General features: G+C 42.6%; 2 protein-coding genes across 6 annotated transcripts; one reads left to right on the top strand and one right to left on the bottom strand.

Moving 5' to 3' along the window:
• The first annotated feature begins 200 nt into the window (after window positions 1-200).
• Window positions 201-11,628, top strand: LOC116401524 (mitogen-activated protein kinase 14A). Of its 2 annotated transcripts, none has more exons than XM_031879971.1 (12): window positions 201-425; window positions 1,594-1,723; window positions 2,963-3,021; window positions 3,283-3,394; window positions 5,503-5,532; window positions 6,801-6,848; window positions 7,055-7,169; window positions 7,288-7,359; window positions 8,653-8,732; window positions 8,842-8,920; window positions 10,152-10,319; window positions 10,458-11,628. In XM_031879971.1, exons 1-12 carry the CDS (start codon window positions 292-294, stop codon window positions 10,517-10,519), a joined length of 1,089 nt encoding a protein of 362 aa, XP_031735831.1. In that variant the 5' UTR covers window positions 201-291; the 3' UTR covers window positions 10,520-11,628. The 2 variants fall into 2 exon arrangements, with proteins under 2 accessions (XP_031735831.1, XP_031735830.1); XM_031879970.1 differs by having other exon boundaries at window positions 10,146-10,319.
• A 528-nt stretch (window positions 11,629-12,156) lies between these two features.
• Window positions 12,157-16,190, bottom strand: LOC116401523 (intermediate filament protein ON3-like). Of its 4 annotated transcripts, none has more exons than XM_031879966.1 (10): window positions 15,580-16,190; window positions 14,822-15,030; window positions 14,651-14,711; window positions 14,450-14,545; window positions 14,105-14,269; window positions 13,866-13,991; window positions 13,533-13,753; window positions 13,345-13,403; window positions 12,880-13,187; window positions 12,157-12,849 (listed from the first exon to the last, which is right to left on the bottom strand). In XM_031879966.1, the coding sequence occupies exons 1-9, from the start codon at window positions 16,087-16,089 to the stop codon at window positions 12,928-12,930; spliced, it is 1,707 nt and encodes a 568-aa protein (XP_031735826.1). In that variant the 5' UTR covers window positions 16,090-16,190; the 3' UTR covers window positions 12,157-12,849; window positions 12,880-12,927. The 4 variants fall into 4 exon arrangements, with proteins under 4 accessions (XP_031735826.1, XP_031735827.1, XP_031735828.1 ...); XM_031879967.1 differs by having other exon boundaries at window positions 12,157-13,187; window positions 15,580-15,845; window positions 15,885-16,190; XM_031879968.1 differs by having other exon boundaries at window positions 12,157-13,187; window positions 15,580-15,845; window positions 15,906-16,190.
• Between the last annotated feature and the right edge of the window lie 6,762 nt (window positions 16,191-22,952).

The following is a 22,952-nucleotide window of genomic DNA, read 5'->3' as shown; positions in this document are numbered from 1 at the left end:
CGAATGGCTTCGAGTTTATTTAACGCAGCACATCTGTCGGCATGTTTCGGACGGCAGATACATTTCACTGTCCTCAGTGTGGGAATGACAGCTCAACCATGTGACGACCCGAGTGGGCAGGGCAGTGGAGGAACAGGGGGCGTTTCCGAGCGCTTACCTTCTTACCTTTTGTTTTTTGTTTTTTTTACACCGCGAGCCCTCTCACCTGCCAGGTTGAAACTCTCAAAGCTCTTACAAATATAACGCTTTCTATTGCTTGAAAACCCATACCCTGGGAAACGAGCCAGCGCCATGGAGTCTCCCCTGAAGGATTCCCCCGTCAGACCGGGCTTCCTCAGACAGGAGGTCCAGAAAACGACGTGGGACGTCCCGGAGAGGTACGCGGCGCTGCGGCCGATCGGCTCCGGAGCTTACGGGACAGTTTGGTGAGTTTGCCCGGAGGAGGGGGGCTGCATGACTTCGGCTATTCTAACAAGGAAAGAAAGTACTTTTTTGTGGACAGAAATGTGCAAGGTGCTTGAATCTTTTGGTCTAATAAGCATCCATGACTGAAGTCATAACATACTGGATATAATAATAATGTTACTCACAATGAATTCCATCCTATAGGTATAATAACTATCCCCCATATGGACATTAAAATGTTTTACTTTACATAATAAAACACATAAGGCATTTAAAGTTGCAGTGACCCACCTCCAACACACATAAGTCATTATTACAGTACAAACACTTTTTGTTGTCCACTATCAGTGTTTCAATACTTGGCATCGCATGGTTTTCTACATGTCGGCTATTTAAGCCTCAAGTATGCATTCCGCTCCCAGACAGTCCGAGAGTCCCAGATTACCCTGACATCTGCTAACAGAAGCACTATTGTCCGCCCGAGGCAAGTCAGCAAGTCGATGCAGGTCCTCCGATACGACAGGAATCTCCTCCACCGAAGCGGAGACACCCAGCCAGGAATCCAGGATACGTCAGACATTCTATCTAATGATAAGCCACTGACAGAGGAGATCTTATCACTGACTTTAAGGGACGGGGGCTGCCAGATAACAGAGGGGACATCAGCCCTGAGTCATTTGAAAGTTTTATTTCAGATATTACTATGTAGTAGAGATATAAGGAGCACAAATCATTTTTCAAATGACACCAGAGCACATCCAAGATGTGTTTTATTTCACCCCATAAACCACAACGGAAACTTCAAATGTCTTGATGGGAAACAAATAGAAAGGGAACTCATTTCTACACCATTACAGTGGAGCTGAAATGACGAGTCAATCAATGGAGCCGCCAGAGAAGTGAGAATGATTGCACACGTTTTGATAACAGATTAATCATTTGTGTCATTTAGCAAAAAAAAGTGCAGATTTTATGCAGATTTATTTTCTGTTTACATGATTCAAAAATTGAATATCTTGAGGTCACTGGGAGTTTGTGATGGGCATTTTCCGACATTTTATAGACGAAACGATTCATCAATTTTTTTTACAAATTAACAAAAAACTACTCTATGCCGATGGTTATTATTTGGAGCCCTGGATTATGAATCACTGTGTGTGTCATGCCCTTTACACTGTGTTCTCTTAGTTCTGCCATGGACCAGAAGACCAAGGAGAAGGTGGCCATCAAGAAGTTGTATCGTCCGTTCCAGTCCCTCATCCACACCAAACGGGCCTACAGGGAACTCAGGCTGCTCCGACACATACAGCATGAAAATGTAGGAACTTCGAGTTTCTTCTTAAATTAGTGGCTGGACACAACAACATGAGAATTTAATTGATGTGATACAATCCAGTACAATAGCCGGCCAAAGGTACTCTTTTTGTTGAGACAAGGAGTTGTGATCCTATTGTATTTGTTCAGTCCTTACTCAACCAGGGAGGATAAGCAAACTGTGTTGACCATTCAACAAGAGCCCTTAATCTCATTAATGCCCCCTGACAAGCTGGGAGTGTTGTGTATTGTTGGAACCCTCATGATTCAGTGTTTTCGCTGAAAACCTTTGAGGAACTTTATGCACTACATGACCTCCTTTTACTGGGATAATCTTTGGAAGGGTTTTGGAAGTTTTGTGTTTTGTTTATCAAGTGGAGAATTTTGATTCATTTTGTATCATGCGTTACCAGTTTTAGTTTTTTTGTTTGTTTTTAGAATAGATAGAGAAGCTAACTTTTTAGCAACACTCCATTGATTGTATATAACAAATTCGGTATTCTTGCCGTGGCCATCTTGGTTTTTCGGAACCAGAATTGACACAAGTACAGCCAAACACGGAAAAAGGCATTTTCAGGTGATCCGGAAATTAACTTTCGTTATCTGAAAACACTGCGGAAGGGTTAAAGTTAGTGACCTGTCAATCACCAGGTAGCCCCGCCCTAAAGCACACCCTGCTTAATGGTCTATTTGACTCTAAATGGACCATCATTTACTAAATGAACATCATGCTGTATTGAAGAAGACTAGAGATTGAGACCATAAACTCATGTTTACAATGTTTACTGAGGTAATAAATCAAGAGAGAAGTAGAGTCATTTTCTCATAGACTTCTATACAACCAGAGGAGTTGTCCCCCTGCTGGCCATGAGTGAGAATTCAAGTTTTAGGCACTTCAGCATTAGCATCAATTTTCAGAACCGTTGCATGCATGAGCCCAAACTTCAAAAACAGAAATTTCAAGAACGATGGCATCAGTGCCCGGATGCATGAATTCTTTACAAGCAATCTCTGGATAATACATGACAGAAACATAAAAGTGACTGTGATACCTTAGAAACAGAGCTGCAGGAGCCACGAAAACATCAGCACTGTAAACATGACATTTACACCAGGTGTTACTCCAGGGTTGTGCAATGTTACGAACTCTGCACTGGATGGGAACTCTTGACTAATGTGTGCAAGCCTTTCTATAGATTTGTGTAATAACAGACATATGGTATCACTGGTTTTTTTCTTAAAGGTGATCTGCCTCCTCGACGTCTTCACACCGGACCCCTCGCTGGAGAAATTCCAAACCTTGTGAGTCGGGATTCGGGAAGCACATTCTTCTGCTCGCTGTCGCAGCCTGTTGAGAACCCCGTGTGCATGTGTGCGCATGTTTGAAAAGTTCAAGCAAGGATGTGTGAGACCAAGCTTATTCACGTTTGCTTTGGTTGGTTTGTGCATTTCCTCAACATGACGATGTACTGTTGTCATGGACAGTATTCAGGCCCACTTTATGTCCCCTTACCTATTTGTTAATTTTGTCTTTCAATGCTTTCCTTCCCTCTCTCTCCCCAGTTACATGGTAATGCCATTAGTAGCCCAGGATCTGGGCCACATTATGAAGAAGCGGAGATTAACTGATTGCATCATCACATACCTGTTCTACCAGCTGCTGAGAGGACTCAAAGTAAGTGTATATTTATTTATTTACTTGATTGTTAAACATTAATTTCCTGGAAATACTACAGACTATAGGCAGTAAAACAAAACAATAGGCTTGCTCGCAGCAAAAAGCCTAAGACATAGTTGAAATGTTGAAATGACTTGAAGTGGAAGTTGTGCTACAGTTAAAGTGAAGTCACAGTGACAGAATTTGAAGTGGAAGTTAAAGTAAGGGTGCTGAAATAAACTGTTTATAATAAGTTTCAGTTTAAGTCTGAGCACTGAATATAGTTGAAGTGTGAATTTAAGTTTAAGCGCTAAAGTGATCAGTTGCAGTGAAAGTGTTTATAGGAGTTGAAAATTCAAAAGAAGTTCAAGCACTGAGAAGAACGGACTGACATCACATTTTGAGCTTAGGAGTTCCGCCAGTGTATTAATAATATACAAAGTGGGAGTGGAGGCGTATGTCTCTTCACCCAGGAGGCCGCTGGTCTTGTGAGGAAGTCTGCTCAGGGCGGTTGTTACGTTACGTTTGTACGTCGTTATTTAACAGAAACCGTGATTTTTTTTCTAACCTTAAACCAACTAGTTTTGACAACTAAACCTAATCAATCGTTTCACACTGACCAAATGTCAATGTGCGTTTCTGCAAATGTCATTCGAGGGTGATATGAAACATGTTGTAAGGAATGTTTCTTTTTGTTCGGAAACGAACAACACTAACATTTCTTTTCTGGCCAATGTGTTAGGTAACCCAGCAGGTCTGACATCTTTACAGAAGGTCTGATGATCTTTACCCTCATTCAACTTATCACAAGCTAACGTTACCCATCAACCTTAGCTCGCTAGCCAAAATGTCGGCAACTGATACGTCTCATGGAATCTGTGCTCTAGTTTTTCTATTCTACATTTTTTGAGATTCTGTCATCACATAAATGATAGGGCCCTAGCTTAATCCATCGTTCCTTCGCTGGCCCCCGTCAGAAAAGATACTTTGCCACGACGCCAAACAACTTTTCGGGCGAAACCCTGGAGCTGGCAGTATCAGCTGAAGTGTCATCACTGATGTGTAAAGCCACTGAAAGCAGTTAAAGTGTAAATAGATGTGTATCCACTGAAAACATGAAATATCAGTTGTGGGCAAAAGACCATGGACAGTTGAAGTGTGTGTACTGTAAAGTGTCGGCTAGTATGTAAGCAGTGACAGCAGTTCAAATGCCATCAAAACTAAAGCCGTGAATTAAAAGTTCCATCCCATTATTCTGTCTGGTATAGCTAGCTCCTTATTTCAATCTATTTCAAAAGTAGAGACCAGACAGCCTGCAAACCAAACTCATTTTGAACACTTACATAGGCTTTGGTCATTCATTTTGGTAACAACCCATAGTCCATGATCATAGGTGATCCCTCATCTAAAGTATAATCCCAGAACCTGGAGCTCCCTCTTCACCAGGACAGCCTATAGTACAACATCCACCTGACAGTGAACGCCCCACCAAGAACAAAAACCTCTCAACCTGCGAGGTCCAAAGTTACATTTTTAGGCCAGGCCAGGGTCCCAGACCTCACATGTTGCTGCAAACCACCCCGCTGTGTGCTGCAGGTCGCAGCCTGTCAACTCCAGAAGGAATGCATTGAAATACACAAGGTCAGCTGTGTTCCTGGCATATCAAGGAAAACATTTTCAGTTTACTGACTGACTGCTTTACCCTCAATTATGCCCTTCCACGCAACGCGAGTCAATGTGTAACTACGAGTGGCCAGTGGAAACGAAAGAGAAAGCACGTTGGAAACCAGAGAGAAAGACTAACTTCTCGTAAAAAGCCCCCTTTGTCTTCGAATTAAGCTTCAAAGTTCTTTGGTCCCGAGATGTTTTCCTCTTCTTATCTGTGTGTGTGTGTGTGTGTGTTTAAGCGCTCTTCTGTGCCGTGAGAGCAGTCTGGATTTGCTCTGAGGGCTGGAAAATACACAAAACACAGCCCTCACAATCCACTTGGTGATGCGTAAGTCCACACCGGGCCATTTAGAGGGCCATTATCCATGTGGGTCCGCTCTGCTACACTCTGTGCGTGTGCAATTTGTCCATTTGTGCTGTTTTATACCGTGTGCTTAAATCTGTTTTCTTCTTTGCAGTATATTCATTCTGCAGGAATCGTTCATCGGGTTGGTTCCATTTACTTTCTTTTTTCAAACACTACCACTCATAATTAATGTGATTTTTAAATTGTACACTTAAATGAATAGTTCGACATTTTGACATTCAACATCATACCCATTTGCTTTCTTGCCAAGAGTTAAAGGCACAATGAGTAGGATTTTCCTCCAAAAAACAAAGTATAGACTCGTAAAAATCCCTCTCAATCATTACTTATGACTGACTAGAAGTGTGTGGTGGTGTCTGTATCTGCCAAGCGGCTGAGAGTGTGCTGAGAAAGAAAAGCCAACACTCAAGTGCCAAAAATCGCAGTTACTCAAATTGCCACTTGAGGCAATGTGTTGAGACCGCAATGTTAAAATTACAAACTTTATAGTAGAAATAAACATGTTTAGTGCCTGGTACAAAATTGCCGTTTTGGTCTCCGTAGCTTAAAAAGGCGTTTAAGTGAAAGGTGCCATCTCAGGTCGCTAGCTGCTAGCTCCCTTGTTGTGCCGGGGAGGAGGGGCTAACTTTGAATGTTGAGTTTACAATCTACAACGACCAATTTACTCAGTGGGCCTTCCAGTTGAAATACATACAGTATTTATAAGGAGTTGGTTTAGCTTAGCACACCTTTTGGGGGAACAGTTAGGAACTTCCTGGAATCACTCCACCCCTCCATCCTACCCATAATGCCCCACAAGAACCACAAGTTGGCTTTTCACAATTTTATGATTTTGTACAGATTTCCCGTGATTAAGCAATGCGGTCTTTGAAAGAGTAGAGTAAGGGATTACATTTTGAAACGATGTCATGACATTAATTATGACACTAATGGTGTCTTATTTTAGGGGTTGGCTCGTTTGCTGTCTTTCTGGGACTTGGATGGAGGTTTAATATGAAATTAAAGTCTGCAGTGGACAAACTGGTCTGGGACCTGCTAGCTTGGGTTGCTGGGGAAATGTGTCTCCCAGTAACTCCAAACATGTCTCATATATACGTAGCTGCATGATGTGTGTTCTTAGTTGGCTGGACAGGACTTCTGGAGTGAGTTTTGTTACCTAACTGTTTCCCCTTGTTTCTCTGTATGCTAAGCTAAGCTAAGCGGCTGCTAACTAGTATAACACATTTAACATGCAAATTAATGTTTATAGTGTTTTCATCTAACGCTCAGCAAAAAAAGCAAATGAGCGTATTTCCCAAAATGTCAAACTATTGCTTTAACTTTCTTTAATTTCAGTGAGTATTTAGACTTTGTGCTATTAATTATTTTAAGCTTGTGGTTGGACTTTAGGATCTGAAGCCTGGTAACCTTGCTGTGGATGAGAACTGTGAATTAAAGGTAAGTTTAAGGTAAAAGCGTTTACGGTAAAATAAAGAAAAAAAAAAGAAATACAAGATATACCTAAGGTCAAGATGATGATGAATTCCGACTACAAATGTAAGATTATTTAGAATTTTAATCTTCTATCCATGACTTGCAATGCACTTGAACTGAGATACATCAAATGCAACAGAAATGGAAATCTAAACTGTAACTGTTCCCAGATCCTGGATTTTGGCCTGGCACGACAGACGGAGAGTGAAATGACCGGTTATGTTGTGACGCGCTGGTACAGAGCACCAGAGGTCATATTCAACTGGATGCACTACAGCCAAACAGGTAATAATGTAACCTCGCTTTCATGCAAGTCGTTTTCAGTTTGTTGAAAATATCACGGAATATTGCAGCTACGACAAAGTATTACATTCTTTATTATTAAAATTCTCTCTGCTCACAGTGGATGTCTGGTCAGCCGCCTGCATCCTGGCTGAGATGATTACTGGCCAGGTGCTTTTCCCGGGACACGACAGTATCCTCACACATTCAGCTGGCGGTGTTGTAATAAAGCTGTGTACGCTCAAGTCATACTGCCCCGGGCCCCCCAAAATATAGAACATTTTTGAAATCAGGTGCAGCATTGTAGGATTTTACATGTGAAGGTCATGCGAAATACTACTTGAGCCGTGTTTTCATTTGCATATTTTTATTCGCATTTTGAAGTTGCACATTACAATTCAATTGTGTAAAAAGTGTTCTGGATAAGTTCTGATGTGGCGCACATTTAACTCCAATCCCGTTGATGGAAACACGGCAAATGCGCCTTTCTTTTGTGCGCCATTTCCAACGTTTCACAAACAGTCACACAATTACAAACATCAGAATCTGACTGATCAGCTGTTTCTGCTCGAAATCTTATCAGATATTCCCATAACGCGTGAACGCTTGTCTTCGTCTCCGGCCAGCATGAAACATGGACGATACTAAGCTGACATGAAAGAACAATTCAAACTTGCTCGACTGGAACAAAATTCTGAGGTTCGCGACCTCACTTCTTCTACTACTCTGTTTACAGTTTGTTTCACTTCAAACCAGTTGATGGAAATTTCTTTTTTTTTTGCAACAATTCAAAAGTTTGCTCAAAATTTGCTTGCCAATTGAATATGAAAACAGTTGAAAAAAACAAAGAAAATAATTTTATCATCAGGGTTATCTCAGTAACTTTCCTCCTTTATTAAAAGATGTGAAGTTTAAAAAAACGTGAGGATTTTTCCAGGAAAGGTTCCGGTAAATTATGCTATTGGTCGATCTTGAAGCTTGGCCCATACTGTGGAGTAAAAAAGTAATATCCTATATAAAAGGATATCCTGGCCCACGGCCCTTAAATCTGCCCTCTATTTTCATTCTGCCTCTGTGACAGCAGAGGTTGTCCATGCACTACATCTGTCCTGTCCATTCTCTGTTATCTCAGGAAAGCCTTGGGGAGAATTTATTTAAATTTTGCACAAACACCTGGACTCAAGGTTGAACTTATTCGGTGGTCAAAGTTCACTGTGACCTCACCAGGCGGCAATCTCCGGTTCTGCCGAGTGAAGCCAATGTGGAAGTGTCTTAAAACCAGCATTCTCTCTACTGACCAGCAGGGGGCGACTGCCCCCCACCTTTGTTGAAGTACAGTACTAGATGAGTATCTCTTAATATTCCATATTTTATGAACTAGATATTTGATTATTGTTGTATTCAATATGAGCCTTTCCATCCTTACCCTCCACCAACAATATGATTTTTAATATATTTATGAGGCTTCCTGAACCAGCCTGTTCAGGTATTGACCAGCTGAAAAAGATCCTCCATCTGACAGGAACGCCAGACTCCTCCCTGGTACAGAAGATGCAGAGTAAGGATGTAAGTGTTGTCTACGTACCTTGTTTTATTTTGCCTCTCCTCACTATTTGTGTCATGTTCTGTTCTGTTATTTATTGAAGCTCGTGCTTTGGACTGAATTGTTTTCCAGGCGCAGTCGTACGTGCTGGGTCTTCCTCCGCAGAAGAAGAAAAACTTCAAGGAAGTGTTTGCGTCCATGGATGAAAAAGGTGCGCTAAACTGGCTCTGTTTGTCGACTTAAACTGAAGTAAAATTTTTGTTTTTTTTCATTGAAATATACCACAAATTTGGCACAAACGTCCACTTGGACTGAAGGACGAACAGATTCGATTTGGAAAGGCAAAGGTCACTGACCTCACGTCCTTTCCATCCTCATGATATCTCATGAACGCCTTCAGCGGAATTTTCTTTGACCATAACTCATTAATTCATATGCTAATTTTTGCAATTGTCGATGTACAAATGTCTAAGGAGATACAATGACAAAGTGATGACACTTTGGACAGACGTGGATGCAAACTGCAACTTTATTGTAGTTGCAAATTCTTTATTATACTTTATTATAGATTTTTAACAATAAGAACATTTAAAGGCCCGTTATGTAGGAATTAGGAGGATCTATTAGCAGAAATGGAAGATAATATTCATAACTATGTTTTCATAATCACCTGAAACTAAGAACCCTTGTGTTTTCATTACCTTAGAATGAGTCCTTCATATCTACACAGCGAGCGAGTCCGTCATGTCGCACCGCCACGTTTCTACAGTAGCCCAGAACGGACAAACCGAACACTGGCTCTAGGGAGAGCCTTTGGTGTTTTTATGTTACCTGAATGTAAAAATTAATATTATATATAATATACAATTTATATTGTTTATAGTAGTCTTAATAAATAAAGACGAGATGCAGAAATTGCTGCTGTGTGAACAGCCCAATAGGTTTTGCATGGTGACTCTGGTTGTGAGTCTGGGTCGTCCGCTAATCGGAAGATCGGGGGTTCGAGGTGTCATTGGGCAAGATACCGAACTCTAAATTGCTCCCAAAGGCTGTGCTTTTGGTGTGTGAGGTAGTGAGCATTAGTTTATGATTGTGTGGGGGAATGTTGTCATGTAGTGTACCGCACATTAAATGGTCGGAAGACTAGAAAAGAGCTATCAAGACCATTTACCATTCACCGTGGTCACCGAAAGGGAGCGGGCAGCGCTTCTCTAAGGGGAGAGGAGGGGTTCTCATTCGGTTGCAATCTGCAGCCTTGCCACTAGATGGCACTGCATCCTACACAGTGGACCTTTAATGACTCTAGTCAGTGAAAAGATTTAACTGAAAAATTACTTTTGAGTCAAAAAGCTGGGATCCTCAGATTCAAGCCAAGTAACGGTTGAAAAAAATACATATTTTCTGTGTCATATTGTTTTCTATCTTGATGCTTCCAGCTGTAGGCATTCTGGAGGGGATGTTACTGCTGGACCCAGAGACGAGGCTGACAGTGAAGCAGGGACTGTCGCACCCTTTCCTGGCTGAATATCATGACCCGGAGAGCGAGCCAGACTCGGAGCCTTACGACGACTCCTTCGAGAGCCTGGAGCTCGCCGTCGGGGAGTGGAAGAGTAAGTTTTTGCCATGCCCTGTATATTAAAAGGGAAAGCTCAGGAGACTCTGTGCCATATTTCCTCAAAATAAATCTATGTTTTAGTGCTTTTATGGGAAATTTAAACTACTGCTTACTTAGTTTTTTATCCAATCAGGTCTTATCCACATGGAGATCATGACCTTCGACCCTGACAACCCCAGTAAGACAGCCATGTAGGACGCTGTGATGGGCCGGCGCCTCTCTAAAGGCCAACAACACTGTCAGACAAATGAACACAAAACAACATCAAAATCATCTGATATTGCATCACGATTAACATGCATTTCATAGGGTTGCTGTACTTGGTACGGTGGCCTGTAGAGGACAGTATGAAACAGAGGTTAGGCTCTCATTAAGCTTGTTTTTATTCTGTGATATTCAGACAGCAGTAGCAGTTGGCCTGCATGTTGAAGTCTGTCAAAAACACTGTACCACTGAATTATAAAATGCTGTCTTCTGCCAAATATATTGACTTCTTAGATCAAGGTCCATTTACTTCTCTTGCATCTCATGGTTTTCATGTGGAGAACATTCCACATTTCTTTATTTCTGTGAAATGTTAGATCATCGATCCATCTAGCGATAGTGAGACGAGGTTCAAGGCTATGAAAAAAGTATGGAAAGGACCCAACGTTGAGATCATTTCATAAAACATCAATTTCCAAAGTCAAGGATAAACTTTCGCTTTCTACAAAGTGTTTGATTGACTTCTGCAAAGTAGATGGTAAAACAAATGTGTGTGAAAATATCAGTTGGGACAAGTCAATTACCAAAGATGTGCGCTCTGTGTGTGTGTGTGTGTGTGTGTGTGTTTAGAAAGAAAAATAGAAAGATCATCCTGGCTTATGATGAAAATCTCCTTAGTTAAATTGTATCTTACTTTACAAGGACAGTAATTGTGCGTTTGTTTTTGTGTAACATATTCATGATATGAAAGAGGGTATGGACGGCAATTATATGTGGGATTTTATTTTTCGATCATATTTACTGCTGGAACACACTCAATTGTTTTCAAAATAAAACGTTGTAGAAAATAACTTGTTGCTGTCGATTATGATGTTACAGATGAACGGTAGAAGGATGGAGGTTAAAAACACAACAGGCACAAGGTGTCATGGAATCATCACTAGAGGGCAGCACTATATCATAGCAAAGATTCTGTGTGGAGGACGGGGATGTGTTTTGACCTGTTCTTGAAAGGAAAATCCAAAATCTAAAATTGTTATGTCACAGTTGCTCTTACGAAGATATAAGAAAAATAGAAGCAAAAGAACATCAAATGCCAACAAAGGACAATGCAAAATGTAAATCATCTTCATAATTTTACAATACATAATCAATATACGTGGAGAATATCGGTAAATAATAAATAAGGAATGAGAAATATAAGACATATGTGCATCAGGCACATACAACCACAGTGCAAACAAGCAAACAGAACATCTAAGTGTGTTAAATATATGGATGTCGCCATTGTTTGTTGTTGTTTAATACATATGTATATATATAAAAAAGAGACTTTTGTATCCATTTATACATTATGTTTCTTCTCTTTTTCACTACTTGTCAGTAATGGCTAAATGTTTATGTTAACTCTTGCTCAGCTTTGTTATCTTTGTTTTTTAGCAGTTTTTATATTTCTGTGCATGTACATTGAGAGCAACACAGACGCAGTGTCAAATTCCTTGTAATTGTACACATACTTGGTAATAAAGCTGAATCTGATGCCAGGCCTAAGCCAACCGTTGTCATAAACCCAAACTATTTGTATTGAGTACACCAAAAATCAAAAAGAGGAAACCAAACTGCCAAAATGATTATGAAATCAGATTTATTCCAGACCTTTTGGTGTTACAAATTTCACAATGAATCTGGTTCTCCCAGTCAGCCTAATCCAGGTTTCTTTTTCATTCAGAGTGGAAAGTATTTTCTCTCAGAACAGGAGAAGGAAAAGAGGATCCCAAACAAACAACTATGAAAGTGTTATATGTGGCTGCTTATGTGATATCAAAATACACAACAAAATGACAGATGTAAGACAACTGAAGAGACTTTGCAGAAAAGAGGAGTTATGTCATGTGTGCTTCATGAATGCAAGAACATAAACATCCTGACCTCCTTCTGTGCAAATGTAAGAACTGCTGTTGACATTTTGTGTGCAAGTATTGTTGCCTTTTGAGGATTCTCTGTCACGGCACTACAAGTATCCTCTTGTCTGCATGACAGCGGATCCAGCAACCAAAAGACAGCCAGGCTGACTGATCTAAGGAAGAGAGGGCTGACTCATGTTTCTGCTGCTCTTTGTTTCTGGTCCACTAATTACTCTGCCTCGACTTGACTCTCTGTAAATATGTGGTGCCAGAGGGAGTAGCAACACAGTAAAAAAAACAGATGTTCCATTACATGGATCTGCCTGCTAATAATGGTCAAATGTGGATGTTTCTGAGGCTGCCGTGTCTCCAGGGAGTGAGGTGATGGGGATATTTGGAGGCTTTTATGAGTGGTTGCCAGGGAGAGGGGAACATGAGGAGGAGGAGAAAATGAGGGTAGAAGACGAAGAATGGAGAGAAAGATGGCTGCTGTTTTTAATAATTACGGCGGGACGATGAGCTGCTGGTGCTGCTCATTTTGATGATGCCGCCGCCGCCGCCGCCGCCGCCACTGCTGCTATAGCTGCTGCCGCGACCTCCTCCGCTACTGGCGCTATAACCTCCGCCAAAGCTGCTGCCACCACCAAAGCCGCTGCCACCAAAGCTGCCTCCGCCGCCTCCGCCGCCTACACCATAGCCGCCTCCGCCGCCTACACCATAGCCGCCTCCGCCGCCTACACCATAGCCGCCTCCACCTGGTGATGAGAATAAAACATTTTCAGATGAGGAATTTGAGTTTCAATTAAAGTTTCAATTATCAGCCAAACTGATAGCTTTCTCATTTCTACTTTTACATTTTCATGCACTGGCTTACAAATGACGTGAATTGTAAAGATATATGTTGATACATACCGGAGCTAGAGCTAGAGCTCTGTATGTGGATGGTTGCAGTTCCACCGCCAGAGGTGATTCTGCAAAGAGATACACAAAGGATCCATATTAGCTGCTGATGTTGCTGCCTGCCCAATGTGATGCATTGCAGTCTCTTAGTGTTTCAGAAGACGAGACGTCATGTGAGTTCCAAGCAGCTACGGTTTTACCTGTCCTCCTCTCCCTCCAGCAGTTTCCTGTAGGTGGCGATCTCAATGTCCAGAGCCAGCTTGATGTTCATCAGGTCCTGGTACTCGCGGACTTGGCGGGTCATGTCCTGTTTGGCTCTCTGCAGGGCTTCTTCCAGGTCCCTGATGCGGGCCTTGGCGTCCTTCACGGCCAGCTCACCGCGCTCCTCGGCCTCAGCGATCTGGGCCTCCAGGTTGGCGCGCTGCGAGGTTTAAAAGTTAGCAGAAGCGATATTTGTCATCCAAAAACCCTTCTACATCGTCACCATTTGTTTTTTTTAAATAACAAATAAATGTATGTAACTTTTAGCTAACCTGTCCCTTGACTGACTCAATCTCATTCTGGAGGCGACTAATCATGCGGTTGAGCTCAGCTATCTCAGTCTTGGAGCTGCGGAGGTCATTTCCGGCCTGGCCTGCATTCACCTCCATCTCCTGGTACTGAAAAAAAAAAAACATATATATGTTGTTATTAGAGACTCTACACAGACTTGTCTAGCAGGATGTGTTTCATACTGGAGTTGTTGTTGAGATTACTTTCTCTCTCTACTGACCTTCTGCTGATACCACTGTTCAGTGTCTCTACGGTTGGATGCGGCGATGGCCTCATACTGAGCCCTGACTTCGGCCACAATGGAGTCCATGTCCAGGTTGCGGCTGTTGTCCATCTCCACGATGACTGAGGTGTCCTTGATCTGTCCCTGGAGCTCACGCAGTTCCTGCACAAAAGATATATGTCACTTAAAAAAATTAAATTAGAAGGTTAGAGAGTAAAGGCAGTACGACATCTATTTCTCTTCTGTATCTGTGCCCACCTGTGCCATTCAATGGCTTCTAAAAAATAACTAAGAGCAAAGAAACAGACATAATAGGACTGTGGTGTGGCAACTTTTTCTTACCGCGTCGTAGACAGCTCTGAGGAAGTTAATCTCATCCTGAAGGGAGTCAACCTTGGCCTCCAGCTCAACCTTGTTCATGTAGGCACCATCTACATCCTGCAAGCAGAGGACAAGGAAGCGGTCGGTATTGGTGACTGGTCAGAGGAAAAGGCAATAACTTATTCCACTGCAGTTAATAACATGGTGGAGCTCAACTCTCACCTTCTTGAGGAGAACAAACTCATTCTCCACGCCGGCACGCCTGTTGATTTCTTCTTCATATCTGACACAAAAACAATGGAAAAAGTTAGCTGATGGACAAAGAGACTGCGGGCATCAACCGCTGCAGTTCGGCTGTTGCTTTTCGAAAAGGTTGTGCAGGTGTTAACTCACTTGTTTTTGAAGTCCTCCACCATGCCCTGCATGTTCCTCAGCTCTCCCTCCAGCTTCATCTTCTCATTGCCGAGTCCATCCAGCTGCCTGCGCAGGTTGGCGATGTAGGCCTCGAACATGGCGTCAATGTTGGAGCGGGAGGTGGTCTGCTCCTGCAGCAGGCTCCACTTGGTCTCCAGCATCTTGTTCTGCTGCTCCAGGAAGCGGACCTAAAATGGGGAAATCGTTTCATGTTTAGATCCACTTTCACTTGGCGGAAAGTAACGCTTTGATGGCAAGACCACATTAATCAGATTACATATTCCACATCGATATATTTCTGTGCTTGGCAACGCCTGTTTTCACTTCATCACTTTCAGCAAACTGCAAATAAAAAAGGCAAAGAAGTCGCTTTTCTTCATGATTAGACACGCTCACTGTGAGGCGATAAAAGACGTTTGTCGTCTTTGTTTTACATTCCTCAGGTGATCCATTGAGCCACACCTGTGTGTGACTTACCCACACAAAAGGTTCTTGTATGCAGCAGTGCTGGCAGCTGCCATATTAAAATGCCCCTCGGGGCAGGGTTGCTCCAGACGTAATCCGCTGTGCTGTCGCTCTCTACTGTGGGCACTGTGCAGTGCATCAGATAATCAACATCTGTTGTTCAACCAAATTACAGTTGTCACATTCAAAACATATTTATGACATTTCATGGTCAATGTAAATGCAGCTTTTCAGCGTTCTTTTCTAATGGCGTTGTACAAAGGGCAGCTCACCTTGTCAATGAAGCTGGCGAAGCGGTTGTTTAGAGTCTTGATCTGCTCTTTCTCTTGGGTCCGGACGGTCTGGATGTTGGGGTCGATGTTAACATTCATTGGGGCCAGCAGCTGCTGGTTGCACTGGACAGCTGTGATGTTCGGCATGCCTCCACCGCCTCCTCCACCACCGCCAAAAGCACCACCGTAGCTGAAGCCTAAAACACTGCCTCCACCTCCACCACCACCACCACCTCCAAAACCACCTCCACTCCGAAAACTACCACCTCCACCTCCAAAACCACCTCCACTCCGAAAACCAATACCAAAACCACCACCTCCACCACCAAAACCACCACCACCTCCACCACCACCCATTGACATGCCGGTTGACGCCCTTTGAGATTTGTTGGAAATCATCGATCTTGTGGTATACGATCGGTTAACACCACCACCACCACCGCCACCACCGCCGCCGCTGCCGTAGGTACTCATGCTCCTCATGGAATTTGCACTGTAATTTCTCGCCATGGCTGGTTTTAGTTCCTCTGAAAGGGAAGGATTCACAGAGAAAAAGGGGAGCAGAAAGAGAGGTTTGGCAGAGCACACGAAGAGGAGAGTCAAGTCCCTCTAAGTATCTTCTCCCTGTCCGTGATGGATTTTTATCTGCCTTCAACTGTGGAGGAGGTCCCAGTGAGCTCCACCTTCTCTGCACCCGCCCCTCAACCCTCCTCCAATTACCTGTATCCTGGAAGGGGGACTTGCAGGCAGGTGGATTGGCTTGGAGCAGCTCAGCCTGTCAGACAGGTAACAGTGCCACCCCTGTAAAGCGATCGGGGCTCGACAACACCTAGGTGCTCGCAGAAGAATGGCAGCAGAGCCGTGGTTGAGATTGTGGATGAAGACTTGTTTGCAAAGACATTTTTACTAGTTTTGCTTGGGGTGTCCTGCAAGGTTTGGGACCTGTATACTCACTGATCCACCAGTTTCTACTTCTCCACATCTTGCAAGGTCAATAAATATGAAGGTGTTATCAATGAAGTTTCTATTGATAAAATCTCACTGAAGTTGTGGAACAAGTGACCAGCTGTTGTCAAAGCATATGTTTGAATGAATGCATGTAAACACATTGTCTCAATGCATTAGTCCAGAGATTCCTACACATTGTTCCATACTCAAAATGAGTTGCATTACCTCATACTCTCTCGTATACATATGTCAAGAAGCATGAAAACATTACATTGACAGAATTCTTCACGGAGTTTGGAATATCTGTATCAGAGAACAGAACATATGGGGTATCAAAGCATGTTTGATGAATATAATCTGGGACTTTTTATGGAGTTAGACTCAGTGACATAAACATGACACGTTGGACTATAAAAATAAAGCTGAATTCAATTCAAGAAATAGTTGGTGGTGTTGACTTTTTTGTGGTTGGGGGTTCACTTTCACTTCCTCAAACAATGGCACCAAAAGTAAAAGTTGTTTTAGATTTAGTATTAACATGAAGAGAATGAACACCTTATTAACCCTTCAGAGGAAACTGGTTTTGCAGGAGGTTCCCTGCAGGGAACTCAATAGATGCACATCGAGTAGAGCTCATACAGAGCACGAAAAATGTCTTAAAACAGAGGTGAATGGGGACATGTATTTTTTGTCCAAATTTGTCCCATGGTTAAGAATAAATATGACCTCACGTGTCAATACCGCTTACACACCGACACCAAAACTTTCATCGGTCATTAAAATTCTCGGAACAGGTTTTATTTTATGCCTTTTTCCGCATTAGCCAACTCACTTCAACTCCAGATGGATAGTCGGAACTGATCACCAAACAAAGTGGGGAAGGGGCCATTGACTCCCACCACTTTAGTTTGGGAAGATCCATCCTCATTGCTTCACAACTCCATTTTGTTTCGTATTGCGAACAAAAAGGATGATAAAATGCGTTGGACTCTGTTTCTGTGCATAACTATTTGATTTACAAAACATAAATGTAAAAAATGGAATTGGTGTACAAAGGCCTTTACTCTGACGATTCATTTGTCCACAACTTCAAGCACATAGGATTTGATGTAGAAGTGTAAACAATATAAAGCGATAAAAATGTTTGCATATTTGGTCTGCATATATAGTAGCCCTATGTTGAACATATCCCTGCTGCAAAAACAATAATTGATGTGTTAAAATGAGGGCCTCAACAATTACATGTTTAACCTTTGCAGAAAAACTCAGCAGCCATCACAATAACCATCACCAATGCATACCACGGAAAGACATTAGATTATAAAATGTAAGCTTATTAACCTTTCCTTTTAGGCAGTACCACCCACAAATCTGCTACAGGATTGTATTTGATCTCACATGACATTACAGGTGACATTTCAGGCATTCTAGTCAGCGCATGTCATGGAATGTTCACAAGCTCCTTTTCTCTGTGAGAACCAGCCTTGAGATGGGAGTTTACTCTACTGAAACTTGGCAAGGGGAACTGCAGAGAACACAGTGTAATTAAACGAGGATGAGTGGTTTCTGAGTGCAATACTTGCTCTTCATGCCAATTGGTACAGTGCTTGTATCATAGAGGGTTGTAATTTGTAACAGACACTGTATCTGGTGTCTGACTTGGCACAATGTGCCACACCTCAGTGGTCAAGTCGACGAGTCAAGCCCATTGAGATACACTTTGTAGAACACAATGTCACGTCTCACTTTGTTTTACACTCATAATCTGTTGGAAAGGTTTCTCTCGTATTGTGTTGGGTTTATTTAGAGTTATATTCAATTACAAGTGCACCAGGGCTTCTTAATGTAAGCCAAAGCTCATTGTACGATACTCAGTTGAATATCTTCAAGCAACTACCTATTGCCAAAACGGAGGAATGGGACGTGCATTAATAAGTGCCAACAACAATCAACCCTTACCTGTGTGGAGAAACATGAAAAGAAGGTGAAGTCCTAAGGAGACGGGACACCTGAATAATCTGCTGCTAAGCAGTGAGGCCTGCTGGAGTGACATGATGTTGCATTTGATCTTGTAGATATTCTGTTGACTGTTTCGTTTTATGATGCCAGAATCACCTGCAGTTTATTAGACCTTTCAATATAGCTATTCTTTTTGTAAAAATAATTTTGGCAATTGCCAGTTTGTACCACTATAGTTCTTATAGTGCACTGGTTGTGCAGTGCATTAAGGCTTCGTTGGTGTGCATTGATAATGTAATTGTGTGGGTGCGACCAGTTTCAGTTCACAGCTGACAGATCAGCTGACTGTGAATGGCTGATAAAACAGAACCTCTAAACTGACTGGGGAAATAGCTTTGTTAACATCTAGTATTGTAGATTACCTAATTTGTGACAAAGCCGAATTTTGTTTTATCTCCAATGAATCTTCTACTAATAAAATGCTTTCACATATGGGGCCAATTGACTAGCCGATGCTACGCTATGATTGGCCTGTCTGCGGCGAGATGAATTTGCGCCGCGTATTCGCGTCATTCGCGCCATTCGCGCCATTCGCGCCATTCGCGCCGCCGGTCTCGCCGGGGACCATTTGTGTTCATTTGCACGAATCACGCGAATTGCGCCGGAGAGGGGGCGTGGCTTATCGCCCTGAAAGCCGTTCAACTGTCCGCCATTAATCATGGAAAAAATAACCTCTATTTCTGCTTAGTACGTGTTGTGGAAGTCACAGATATCCCGGGAAACTAAACGCCGTCATGTCTGGGTTCATAATATTGTCCAGAAGAGCACCGTGGATGTTATCGAGGTGTATTCACTGTGTCTAGCAAGCCACACGTCGCTGTTTACTACAGCTGTATGAACACAAAATAAACTGATTTGGCTGTGATTTAACGGCAATAAACCGACAAAAAGGGACTCCGAAATAACTACGTAATGATGCCGATTTGTAGGCTACTTGTCTTCTCAATGGAGCTCAGATGGATCGGTGCTAGGCTATGCTAACATTGTAGCAGCTCCACCAACACTCAGAATAACGTCATGTAGACCTAAATACGGCAGCGTCTATTCATTGTTTGTACCATATGGTTTACACACACACATTTATACACAGTTTGGTCCAGTCTCTATTGATATGAGGTATCGTAGAGCTCTGGGTGAACACAGACGGCTACAGCATTTATTTCCTGATTCAACAACGGCAGGAAGTCAGTGATGACAGGAGAAATGCTGATAGGCTATCGCGCCGGGGCGTAATGGGAATATTTCGCCGAAGTTGAAAAATTTCAACTCACGCGTTTGGGGCGATTTGGCGTTGGACGCGAATTTGCGTCAATCGCGCCGCGCCATCGCAAATTCGCACCGTGCCAGTCTCATTGCGTCTGTGCATAGACTTTATATGTAATCTACTCGCGCGAATAATTCGCGATGCGTTTGGTGTGAACGCAGCATTAGCATAGGTTCAATTGTTCATTTCTATTGTACCATTTCTGTAGGGGAAATGTTATAAAGGTCAGTTTGTCTCCTCTATGCAATAAACATGGTTTGCAGCAGTTGCCTATGAGTACGACCAGTTGTAACACTGCACACACTTATTTTAGACTGAAAAAACTCATGTAAAATTGTTATTTAAAAGTGAATTTTACATCAACTTTGTATTTGGTCATTCTCTGAACCACCTTAGTCTAGCAACATAAATACAAATTTCTAAGATAAATGTGCTTGAGCTCTCCGTCCCCGATTTGATCTGGACAGACTGTGTAAGTAAAGTGAAGCTGAGCCCTTAACAGTCAGTGCTACAGTTACATTCTATGATTAAGGCGTGGTGCTGGCTACTGCCCTCAGTTCTACTACTCCCTCTTTCACACACACACACACACACACACACACACACACACACACACACACACACACACACACACACACACACACACACACACACACAGACACAGCCTTTTTTAATAACCTTGCTCTACAAAAGCCACTACAAGGGAGTGTTAGTGGATCGAGTCCATCAAGCCAGAGGGGAATTCTCTCCACCATATAAAGGGAAGATTATGATGGTAGCCACACCTTCAGAAGAATTAAGAAGGTTAACTACCATGAACACAGCAACGTTGCCTCATGTGTAAGACTCACAGCGCATTTAATACAACTTTAATGACTGGGTTTTTAAACGGACATTGTCCATGTTTATCGACTCATCTGAACACAACTGAACATACATTTCACACCCTGAATTTCCGAACTAAAGGAAAAATTCCCAGAAACAAGCAAAAAGTGAAAGTGCGTGCAGTATCGGTCTGGTAGAGAGCATCAACAGGGAAGAGACCAAGTATCTGCCCAAGCATATGGGTTGTAAGACTATCATTGACTACACAGAACCTAATTGTGACCTAACTATAAATATAATCACCCTATTTGATCTAAATGTGTCCAATGTATTTGGATTGCTAGGGGGACTAGGTATAAAACAGGTATAACTACCTACTAAAACAACTACCCTCAAAATTAGGCTCAACACTTCACAGTCGTTTTATTTCAAAAATCAACGTGCAGATTGCAGAGCTGCAGACCCATCAAATAAGAGTAGCAGCATCTGTAACCCAGGACCTTGCTGTCTCTTCTTCTTCAGGCCTGACATCTTTTGTGAGATCTCACGAAGGTACATATTTCGTTCTTGTTTTAACCTCCCCCTTTCACGTCCCTTCCGGGGCTCTGTAACATTTCAACGTATCCCGAGGTTTGCAGAAAAAACATTTTTATCTGGATCCGGCTTTGACTTCGCCATGCAAGTTAATCTTCAGCCATTGCAGTGAAATCAAATCAGTTGGAGGTCAATTGTTCACACAGCGAGTTACTTTTTTGTTTACACCTGTATGGGTGTCTGAGAGTCCCACTGTGACAGTGAAGCTTTGGGTGCCCTGTTGTAGCTTTCCTCTCCACACAACCTGTTTGATCTGCTGCACTTTATGACATATTCCAGTGGTTTGGAATCAACCTCTCTTATTTCTGATTTATGCCTCCACACCCTTCTCCCACATCCATGCACACACTCACGCCCACGCAAACATGCACAAACACTTCACTCTTAGGCTATTTTGCATTATTTGTTCCCACTTTGATTAGAAAACAACAAAAGACTGTTAAAGATGGATTTGTGCGTTCTACAAATCACTGCTATTGCCGTGCACTGCAAGAACCTCTGCATGAAGACAGGCTCTGACAAGAATTCATCCACCTGGAACTCTTATTAAGAGCTACTTTCCTTTTTTGTGTGAACTGCAGTCAAATCTGAATGGTCTCATACTTGGCGAGTTATGCCGATGCCTTGCCTGAACCTGCTTTCTGTTGGTAGCGGTAAAAAAACAAAACAAAACAAGCCTTGCCTGCAGGCAATGATCAGAAACATGTGCAAGCTGCAATAACTGTTGAGTGAGTCAGTTGTTAAGATGACAATGAAAGTGCTGACATGGTTTCTGTCCTGTGCCCCCACACGTCCGAGAAGTCCCTTTGGTTCTCTTAAAGCTTCTCATCAGACATTTTTCATCTAGTTTTATACAAAATGTATGGGGGATTCTGGGTGACATGAAAGGCCCCTGGAGAGATTATTATGTAGAAACACCTCGAGGAGAATTTCAGCTGTCGTGATAAAGTTTATGAATGTGTATATGTAAGCATAGAGCTAATCTTACAAGTGTAGTGTGCACTACAAGCAGGGGCGGACTGGCCATTGGGGATAATGGGGAAATCCCCGGTAGGCCGACGGGGTTGAGCTGGTCCAATACCGGCCCACCTCCATCACCAACTGGCCCTCGCTCTGAGATCTCCGACCCCGACTATATTCTATGCTTCACAGAATACGTTAAATTTACTCTAATACTTAAAGTCAATAATCACTGACTGACATTTACACTACTCCTCGCGATTTGTATTCACACTCATGGTTTCCATCTGCGAGCCGGCAGCACCCCTACACACACACACAATCACACACCCAGCATGCAATCTGCCCCAAAGAGGCGGGTCTATGAAGCAGTTTAGCCAATTGCTGATCAAAGTTATAAATGAGAGATATACAATTTAGCCAATCAGCGTCCTCAAATAGATTCAGCTGCACGTTTCCGTCCGGACTAGTCTCTACAGGTGAGCGCGAGCGCCAGCGCAAGCACTGCTCCCCCAAGAGCCGTTTGAGAGGAGAACTGTGGCGGAGAAACTGCACAATCAGACAGCAGACTAGCGGGAAAGGGAAGCAGTACATGCGAAGCTTCTCCAGTAGCTGTACACCAGACAGGTTTGGCTAGCTGGATGACATCATGCTAATAACTTATTTAGCTTTCCTCTTAAGCCCCTAGCCCTATTTTTAGCCCTCTGCTCGAAAATGATACCCATACTAAGGAGACCACAGTTCTGTAACTACAAGTTCTATT

This window comes from Anarrhichthys ocellatus, unplaced genomic scaffold (genome assembly GCF_004355925.1).
Source record: "Anarrhichthys ocellatus isolate YVR2014 unplaced genomic scaffold, GSC_Weel_1.0 scaffold502, whole genome shotgun sequence".
NCBI classification, from domain to species: Eukaryota; Metazoa; Chordata; class Actinopteri; order Perciformes; family Anarhichadidae; genus Anarrhichthys; species Anarrhichthys ocellatus.
This window is presented reverse-complemented; position numbering and strand designations above follow the sequence as displayed.

Coding starts and splice junctions, on each gene's coding strand:
- LOC116401524 (XM_031879970.1), top strand. CDS start 292: ATGGAGTCTCCCCTGAAGGATTCCCCCGTCAGACCGGGCTTCCTCAGA. Junction 3,395..5,502: donor AGCTGCTGAGAGGACTCAAA/GTAAGTGTATAT, acceptor TCTTCTTTGCAG/TATATTCATTCTGCAGGAAT. Junction 7,360..8,652: donor GCTTTTCCCGGGACACGACA/GTATCCTCACAC, acceptor CAGCCTGTTCAG/GTATTGACCAGCTGAAAAAG.
- LOC116401523 (XM_031879965.1), bottom strand. CDS start 16,089: ATGGCGAGAAATTACAGTGCAAATTCCATGAGGAGCATGAGTACCTAC. Junction 14,546..14,650: donor AGTTTGTTCTCCTCAAGAAG/GTGAGAGTTGAG, acceptor CTCTGCTTGCAG/GATGTAGATGGTGCCTACAT. Junction 13,188..13,344: donor GAGCTCTAGCTCTAGCTCCG/GTATGTATCAAC, acceptor TCTCATCACCAG/GTGGAGGCGGCTATGGTGTA.